General features: G+C 37.2%; 1 protein-coding gene across 1 annotated transcript in view; it reads left to right on the top strand.

The window, feature by feature from the left end:
• The window catches only part of cdca7l (cell division cycle associated 7-like), a 12842-nt gene extending 4620 nt beyond the window's left edge, over positions 1 to 8222 (top strand). Inside the window, exons 4-10 of the mRNA XM_015376448.1 lie at positions 221 to 467; positions 554 to 616; positions 2581 to 2760; positions 2907 to 3062; positions 3418 to 3567; positions 7216 to 7352; positions 7857 to 8222. Of these exons, the coding sequence (XP_015231934.1) occupies positions 221 to 467; positions 554 to 616; positions 2581 to 2760; positions 2907 to 3062; positions 3418 to 3567; positions 7216 to 7352; positions 7857 to 7878 (955 nt within the window). The 3' untranslated portion in view covers positions 7879 to 8222. The remainder of the gene's footprint in view (positions 1 to 220; positions 468 to 553; positions 617 to 2580; positions 2761 to 2906; positions 3063 to 3417; positions 3568 to 7215; positions 7353 to 7856) is intronic.
• Positions 8223 to 9600: the final 1378 nt, after the last annotated feature.

Raw genomic sequence — 9600 nt, 5'->3', positions numbered from 1 at the left:
AGAAAGCCTGCCTGTGGTAAGATGGCCGCCCGGTGATGCCGTTTGAGACCCCGCCGTAAGACATCTAGCCTTTATCATGGATATCTATGGAGCCGCCAGCCTGTTGTATGTAATTTATTTAGTGTACCACTAGGTGGAGGTAAATCTTACACGCTGTCCCTTTAAAGAAAATGGAAGACTTGGTTATTTGCTTAAGTGAAATTTTGAAAATGTTCTCTAGGTTTCCAGGCAAAAAAGGACCTGCCCCTAAACAAGAGTCGAAAAAGAACAGGGTTAAAAAACCAGTCCGAGAGATTAGAATGTCTCCAAGAGGCAGAGGAAGAGAAAAGGTGAAACAGGATCATAAGGAGGACACGGAGGAAGAGGAGGAGAAGGAGGAGGAAGAGGTGGGACTGAAGGACAAAAAGGAGGTCCTCCCCCACTGTCTAATGAAGCGTGATCGCAACATCCAGGAAAACAAAGCAATGGTACAGTTTGAATTTTTGGTGTTTCAGCATATTGTGGTTGAATTTGATCAAATCCTTTGACTCTTTCATCTCTGTGATGTTTTCAGCTCGCTAAGCTGTTTGCTGATCTCAGCTCTCTGGCTGACCTGACTCCACCAAACACACCTGAGGTGAGCCCTCGCCTTTTTCTTTAAAAAAAGATTAAACTAAGTCACTGTTTTACAAGTTTAAGGTAAGTTTCAAGTCTTGTCCTCAAGTTTCAACTGAAGTCTTAAGCAAAGACGGGGAAGTCAGAGACAACTCTAAAGTCAAGACAAGTCCCAGAATGGAAACTTAAGCTGCGTTCACACCGAACGCATCAGGAGCAGCAAAAATGCGTCTGCTGCTTCATTTTTGCTGCTAATACCAGTTTAGTTCTGAAGCAGCTTTGCTGCTGTGGCTGCGCAGTGGAGAAGTGGGTCTGACGCACGTTGGGTGGAGCTACTCTATCCTTTCTTTGCCTTGCAGCTATATTTGCTGTGATCAGTGGGAATAAAGCAGTTTTAATATGTTTTTAATTAGGAAAACCACCTGAAAACTTTATCTGTGTTTTTCACTTTTCAGTGTTTTTATTTTTCATGCCAATAAGTCAAATGTTTTTATAGACCTAATCTCAGATATTTCTAATACAGATTAATTTTCATGCAAATATGCAAGTCGGCATGTTTGATTTGATTGTGACAAAATCGTCAACAAAGGCTGTGATTTTTCATTTTGTTTATTAAATTTGTACCTTTATTTTGCCGGTTCACACCTCACGTTTAATGTACCCATCTGGATTTGACTTTAACAAACACCAAATCATTTTTATTTTTTTATTCCAATGATAAAATAAGTCAGTTGAGCTGGACATTGATTCTTGAACTCTTATCTAATCGCCATACAAAGCAAACTCACCATCCTCTTTATTAAGCTGAATTTTACTTATACTTTTCTTCAATTCGATCAAGTTAAATTAATGAAAAAACCTGGCTTTTTTTTTTTTTTTGTAAATTTTCAGAAACCCAAACATTTGATACAACAGACAACATTCTCTATGATTCAAGTTTTTTGCAGAGCCTGCAAAGAGGATCAAAAAGAAATGATTTTGAGTTGGGATAATGTGGGCTGAAAACTAGAGGCAGCAGCATTCAGCTTCCTTTTGACATTCAAACTTAGAAAATGTTGAATCAAAGGAAATAAAGGGACTGATGCATGCTGAAGATTCACTTAGAATTTAGGTTTTTAGCCTGGAAAGTCTAAAGTTCCAACACCAAAACTTTAAAGATTAAAACATTGGACTTTAAACGAGGTATATAATTTGCAAACCTGTCGTTTCTTGAATAATTTTCAGGGATTCTTAACATTTCTCTTATTCAGATTAAATGATTTCCTCCGATCATGTATTATAGGGACGTCAGTTCTCTTTCTTTGACTAATGAACCCAAAAACAAATATGATGGATATAAGCTGGCAGAAAGCTGCTTAACCACTTCTTAATAAATCAATTTGATCACAAAATGAACTTCTGCACGTATGAATAACTTGATCTGTTACTTCAATAATCTGATGTTACTCACATTATCATGTTAAAACAGGTTTTTAATGTTAATGTTGTTCCACTTTGCAAATAAGTCTGGTTTTAGACAAACGTTTTCTTGTTTTGCTGATGTTCATAAGGTTAGTATCTTTTTGAGGAAAAGGTTGTTTCAGCAAACAAAAAACATCTTTTAAAATTTGAAGTTATTATTACTCCACCTTTATTGTTTTATTACTCAAGCATTGCATGCCTTAGCTTAGAGAAATGCATCTGGGATGTTTACTTGACTTGAGACGCCAGTGGAAAGACTTGAGACTTACTGTTGACTAACCTCTATGTTTATTTTACGTTTTTGCCTCAAAGTTCTCACTATAAATTGTGATTTACATTATGGTGGGGTGTATGTGTGAAGAATGTAGGTTTAGTAAAGTGCAAATGAAATATAATGCATAATAGAACTGCATCAATTATCTTTTGCGTTGTTTAAGAAAATCAGAACCAAAAGAATCGGAACAAAAATGTCCTTTTTTCCTCCTTTATTGTTAAAAATATGTTTATTTTTTTCCGTCTCTGCAGAAGAGGAAGCGAGTATCCCAGAAGGTAGCGCAGAAGCGTAAGCTTAGGTCTGAAGCAGGGTCAGAAAGAAGGAACCCGTCCCGTAAAGCTCGTCCTCCAGAGAACTTTGCAGTGGAGGAAAAGTATGAGCCAACTAAAATCACAAGTCCCAGGACTGTTGACATCAGGAGACTGTTGGAGGTACGAGTTGCTCCAGACGCTTTATCAAACACAACACTCTCATTCTTTTTGCTTAATTTCAGATGTTTCTCTGAAATATTTGTAATCACTGAAAAAAGAGAAGTATAATCCCGCTTGAGGCCTTTAATGGGTTTACCTCTGAACAGGTGGATGAGGAGAATGTTGATGGGGGGAAGAAGAGGAGGAGAAGCCACAGCTCCAGGAGGAGTCAGTACATTGTGAAATCCGTGGATGATATCACAGAGGAGGACCTGGAAAACATAGCTTACCGCAGCAAGGACAAGATCTGGGATAAAGAGAATGTGGGTTATCACAGCTTTCACCTTCATGGAAAAAAATTAAAGTCTAAATCAGTATTTTTTTCTTTAAGTGCATTTTTTTCTTGAATTTAGGAGATAAGTGAGACATTTTGACAATGGAACAAGATATTTTACATTTAAAATAAAAAAAAATTGCTTTGTCTTAATTCAAGAGCATATTATCTAATTGTTTTATTTTAAGGATAAAAATCTTATATACCTGTTCAAAGTAAAGCTAAATACACGTATTTTAAGAAATGTTTACTTTTCTAGATCGTTTTTCCAGTGTTTTACCTCCTTATGTGTCGTGATCTTAGCAGAGCGGCTGAATTGCTCTTCTTCTTCACGTCCTCTTTAGGGCAGCTCGTGTCACCAGTGCCGACAGAAGACTCTGGACACCAAGACAGTGTGCCGTAGTGGTCACTGTGTGGGGGTCAAAGGTCAGTTCTGTGGACCATGTCTAAAGAATCGCTACGGAGAGGATGTTCGCAGTGTGCTGCTGGACCCGGTGAGTTTCACACACATGCAGCAGAGCTTTATCCCTGCTTGGTAAAGGTTAAAGGTACCAAGGCTCTTAATACTTTTTTTTTTTCACAAAGACGACATTCTAAAAGATCACTAGTTTGGATATTTTACTTTCCTTATATATTGAATTCTATGGGTTGTTGAAATTAGGGTTGCAAATTGTACGAAAAAATAAGATCTCCAATAATCCTGAAGAAGGTCTGTAATAACAATATGACTCAAAATACGGTCATGTATAAAAGTTTGGGCACCGCCATTTATCTTAATTATTTTGATTTCTAAATATTTGGGTGTTTGCAACAACTATTTCCGTTTGATATATCTAATAACTGTTGGACACAGTAATATATCGGTGTTGAATTGAGGTTTATTGGACTAACAGAAAATGTGCAGTACGCAATAAAACAAAATTTGACAGGTGTTAAAATATTGGCACCTCAGCAAAAGAGAGACATTAATATTTAGTAGATCCTCCTTTTGTAAAAACAACAGCCTCTAGTCGCTTCCTGTAGCTTTTAATGAGTTCCTGGATTCTGGATGAAGGGATTTTCGACCATTTTTCTTTGCAAAACAATTCCAGTTAAGTTCGATAGTCGCCGAGCATGGACAGCCTGCTTTAAATACTCCCACAGATGTTCAATGATATTCAGGTCTGGGGATTGGGATGGCCATTCCAGAACATTGGAATTGTTCCTCTGCATGAGTGACTGAGTAGATTTGGAGCGGTGTTTTGGATCATTTTCTTGTTCATCCATCCCCTCTTAACTTCAACTTCGTAACTGATTCTTGAACATCATTTTCAAGAATCTCCTGATATTGAGTGGAATCCATGCGACCCTCAACTTTAACAAGATTCCCAGTGCCAGCATTGGCAACACAGCCCCAAAGCATGATGGAACCTCCACCAAATTTCACAGTGGGTAGCAAGTGCTTTTCTTGGAACACTGTGTTTTTTTGCCACCATGCATAACGCCTTTTTTTTATGACCAAACAACTCAATCTTTGTTTCATCAGTCCACAGGACCTTATTCTAAAATTAATAAGGTCTAAAATTGGCTTGTCCAAATGTGCTATTGCATACCTCAAGTGATTCTGTTTGTGGCGTGTTTGCAGAAAAGGCTTCTGTTGCATCACTCTCTCATACAGCTTCTCCTGCTGCTAAGTGCACCGAATTGTTGAACGATGCACAGTGACAGCACCTGCAGCAAGATGATGCTGCAGGTCTTTGGAGGTGGTCTGTGGGTCACTATTCTCACCATTCTTCTTCTCTGCCTCTCTGATATTTTTCTTGGCCTGCAACTCCTGGGCTTAACAAGAACTGTCCCTGTGGTCTTCCGTTTCATTACTGGTTCTCATAGTGGAAACTGACAGTTGAAATCTCTGAGACAACTTTTTGTATCCTTCCTCTGAACGACTATGTTTCACTGATCTTTGTTTTCAGATCATTTGAGAGTTGTTTTGAAGTGCCCATGTTTCATCTTTAGAGGAGATATAAACAGGAGAACAACTTGCAACTGGCCACCTTAAATACGTTTTCCCATGATTGGATACACCTGGCTATGAAGTTCAAATCTTATTGAAGTTACCAAACCAATTTTGTGTTTCAGTAAGTCAGTGAAAAGTAGTTAAGGGTATTTCAATCAATAAAATGATTAGGGTACCCTCATTTTTGCACCTGTCAAGTTTTGTTTTAATGCATATTGCACATTTTCTTATAGTCCAATAAACTTCAATTCAATACTGAAATGTTACTGTGTCCATCAGTCATTAGATATATCAAACTGAAATAGCTGTTGCAAACACCCAAATATTTAGAAATAAAAATAATTAAGATTAATAGACGTGGTCGAACTTTTTCATATGACTCTACATAAAACGGCATTAAATGGTTTTATTACTGTGCTGCTTTTGGTTCCTATTTAAAGGTATACTGGACGGTTTTTGTGAATTTTTGAAAAGACCCGTCCTCTCCACAGGAAAAAAAAATGCACATGCACAACCCTGTACCTGCTCCTGAAAGGGAACACCTATTAAACATGTGCAAGAGTGCACGGTCCCATTTCTCCTCGTGTACGCTCTGTTTAAAAGTTGTTGTTTGCAGCGCTCATACAAGCTAACTTTCCAAAAAGAAGATATGCAATTTTTTCACCATATCAGGCTACCTAATCCACATCCACCCCGAAAAAGAACATCCTTCACTATACCTGAAGTTTAGTTTATAACATTCTTCTCAACAAAGCTTTATGTTTATAAAAAAAAAAAAAAAAAAAAAAAAGGGAAAAAAAGCTTCCTTTTGGCTGGTGTCTGGCGTCTTGGCAGTGAAACATATGAAACATCTAATGATTTGATAATTTTACCATTGGTTCATTTTTTACATTAGAGTCACTAAGAGTTTTACAGACTTGGAGACATGGGCAGTTCTAGACAGAGGCTGGAGCCCATGTGGAGCTGGTTCTGGCCCCTTTTACTGAAGATATGGTACAAAATAAAGTTCATATGATGGACCAATTTCAATTTCTACCTTTACAGCTTTACAAAGTTTTTTACTTGGTCCCATACTGAGATAGGATCACAAATGTCACCTGCTAGATCAGAGATCTGCAACCAGCAGAGCCAAAAGTGGCCAATTGGCTCACTTATGTTACAAAATGAGCTATTACCATGTTTATATATATATATATATAGTTAAATTTTTTCTAGCAAGACAACTAAATAGAATGCTTTACCGCATTGTACTAGAATAATGAGCTAAAACTTACTGCACTCTTGGCAGTTCTTCAGGATATGCATGTAGTGATGCTTATGTGCGTAGCAATAGATGTATTCTTCAAGCCTAATTTAAACTGATTAGTACCTTTAATTTACCACTTTTTTTGATCCTTTTTAAGAAGCTTATTCATAATCTATTAACAATACAAAATGTTTTCTGGGTAGTTTCTTTAGTGCCAATTTGCAGCTCATATCATCTCTAGACACTTTGCAGAGACACATTAACCAGATCCTACAGTAAGATTTGTAAAAAGTTTTTATCTAATGGAAACCAGCTGATCACATGGACACGCTATTGTCCCGATCATTAGCATGATGGTATAATTCCTATTTTATTACAATATTCTAAGTATTTAAAGGCTTATCCCAATGTCCTCAGCAATAGGATTTTGTCATTGTAGCTGAACGGCTCAGTCTGTCTCTGTCTAGAGGTCCTTTCCCAAAAAAGCATTTACCTCACTAATGTGGGCAGCTGCTTACTGTGGATGGTGACAGTCGTAGCCTCCAGTTCATGGTAAACTTAAACCTGATCCTGAGCACCATGTCAGGTTTCCTTCTAATCTTCAAATTTTTATTACTTTTTAAATAAAACGTTATTTATTTTAGTAAATTATCCTTAAGTGAATTTTTCTTCTTTCAGTTTTGTGTTATTTGAATTGCTAGTGTGGACTTATCCTTTTATTTATTGGGAGGTTATGTAAACTTTCAAGCACAGCTGTATTTCTATAACCATATGAATTATTTCAAAACTATCCTGAAAGGACTTTCATTCACAACTCTAATAAGACTCAGTTTCAGTTAAAGTATTAGAAATAGTAGAGAGTAAAATGAATAACTGTCCTTCTTTTGCTGTTTCTGCCAGACGTGGTCATGTCCCATCTGCAGGGGGATGTGCAACTGCAGCCTGTGTCGTAAGAAGGAGGGCCGCTGTGCCACAGGGATCCTAGTGGGCCTTGCACGCTACAACGGCCACGACAACGTCCACGAGTATTTGGAGAGGTAAGCTTCCTCATTCTGCACCCTACAGCTCCATTTAAAGGGGCAAACCCAGATTAAAACTCCTTTTTTATGCTTTGTCAAAAACAGTAACCATACAAAATCTAGTAGGGAATGTTTAGAATGACAACAGATTTAAAACCTCTATGAAGGGGTTCTCATGTGATGTAATGGTATTTTACTGCATCTGTGTCCTTAGAAATGAGCTTGCTTGTGTTCAGTTTAATTTGACTAAAAACATTGTTTATTAAAATACACATAAACTCATAAATACAAAATTATAACCCAGTCTGCATGGTACAATCATCATGATTATAGTAGGGTCACTGATGGCGTTTCTGTTGCCTGTAGCAAAATTATCAGGGAAAAACGAGCTATTTATATAAGCTATTATATAAGCGATTTTATCCAATTCCATATTCCTGAATAAAAAGAAGAAATGTTTTGTCACAACTGTTCATGCAGCAGCATCAGAAGCTCATGATGTTTTTTTCTGTTTTGTTTTAGCATCCAGAAGGAGCTGCAGTGAAGTCCAGATGATTACAGCTTCTGGTTGCTGCTCAGTACTGTAAAGGCTTTTTGATGCACATTTCTGAACAAAACAACTCGCCTTTTACCTAGTTTGAGAAAACAGCATTGTTAAAGTTGCCTTAAAGGTGTTTTATACCGTTACTACTTTGTATATGTAGATCGGGGCTTTTGTTGCATGTAATGCAGAACTGTTTTTGTACTTTAGTCCAGTTTTTGTTTTTTGATGAAGTTTTATAAATCTGATTGATTTAAATGTTTTTTTTTGTATTAGAAACCAAAGTTCTGATTCAAATTATACTCTTGAAAACTTTTAAGTGTTCTTGCCAGTCTACTGTACGTTTGAATAAAGTTTTTTTTTTTTTAAAGAGAACATTTGAAGCAGTGCTGTATTTTTTATTTGTTTTATCAGTGTATGTGTTTCAATTATAGAAATATATGCAAGTCCATAATTAATCTTTTAAAGTGTAATTACTTTAAACAGGAAGTCAAATTTAGGTTTTTGCAGTGGACTGGCCATGAATAAATTCCACCTGGGTGTGATTTAATCTCACGAGAAATCTAATCGTTCTGTGAACATTTTAGTTTTTGTCTGAGGACATTATTATCTCTGGCTGCTTTTAGGAGAGTTTCTGTTTACAGGAGAACTTAAAAAGTCATGGATGGATATTAATTAAACTTTTATCAGAGGTGTCCCTCATGGGGAGGAATCTGATTTATTGTGGCGATGATTCAGGTCATAATCTGGATACAGGAATGTTCTAAAAGATTCTCCAACGTGGTGAGATAGAGATATTTGGCAATAAGAGCAGTTCCCCCCCCTAAACCAGAGGGTGGCAGCACTGACTTGACTGACAGCATCAGACTTAAAAAGTCTGATGCAAAAAGCAGAGGGGACGATGTAGGTTTGCAGGATCGGTTAAAAACATAAACTTACTTTAATGACATTTGTTACTATAGATGTGCCTCATGTCAAGGACGGAGTCATTTAAAGTCGTTAATGATCCAGATCAGGTGCGAGTTTTAGCCAGAGGTGTAAGTCGCAATTTCAGGCAAAATGTACTGCTTGGTGGAGGTCTGCACTTTGCAAGTGTTTTCCTGATTGAATAAATGACATAGTGGAGAACCAAGTGTGTTGAAGTGTAAGCAAAAAAACCTAAACTGTCAGGATGGGTAAACTGCAGATAATCAGGCTCATCAGAAGTGTGGCCCAACGCCAACTTTGGAGGAGCTGCAGGGATCCACATCTCAGGTGGGAAAAGCTGTTAACTGCAAAAGCCTATTTGTCACATACTCAGAGGAAAATGGGGACAGAAAGTAGAACCTTAAAAAAAAAAAAACACATTTGCAGTTTGCAGCAGGCTATTTTGAAAATGCACTCTAGCACACATGGAAACTTCTAATCAGCTGAGATTTACCCAGTGGCGGCTGGCCAGTAGGGGGCGCTTGGGCGCCGCCCCCTTTAAATTGTTTGGATAATAAATGATTTCTAAATAAAAAAATTTTTCTAATAAATGAACTGCAAAATACTTAGAAATATATTTATTCCTACTGTGTGTCGAATAGAAATGTTAAATTTATTAAAATAGTAAATACATAATTCTATTTAATTGCTCACATTGTACACACTTCCTATCCTGCAGGGCGCCGTTCTAATGAGAGTGTATGTAGGCGCATCAACTTGTGGCAAGCAGGTCATCTGAGGCTGACTTTCAATAGGTTA

This window comes from Cyprinodon variegatus, unplaced genomic scaffold, assembly GCF_000732505.1.
Source record: "Cyprinodon variegatus isolate N-32 unplaced genomic scaffold, C_variegatus-1.0 Scaffold135, whole genome shotgun sequence".
Taxonomy (NCBI): domain Eukaryota; kingdom Metazoa; phylum Chordata; class Actinopteri; order Cyprinodontiformes; family Cyprinodontidae; genus Cyprinodon; species Cyprinodon variegatus.
The sequence above is the reverse complement of the archived record's forward strand: the minus strand, read 5'-3'. Positions and strand labels throughout refer to the sequence as shown.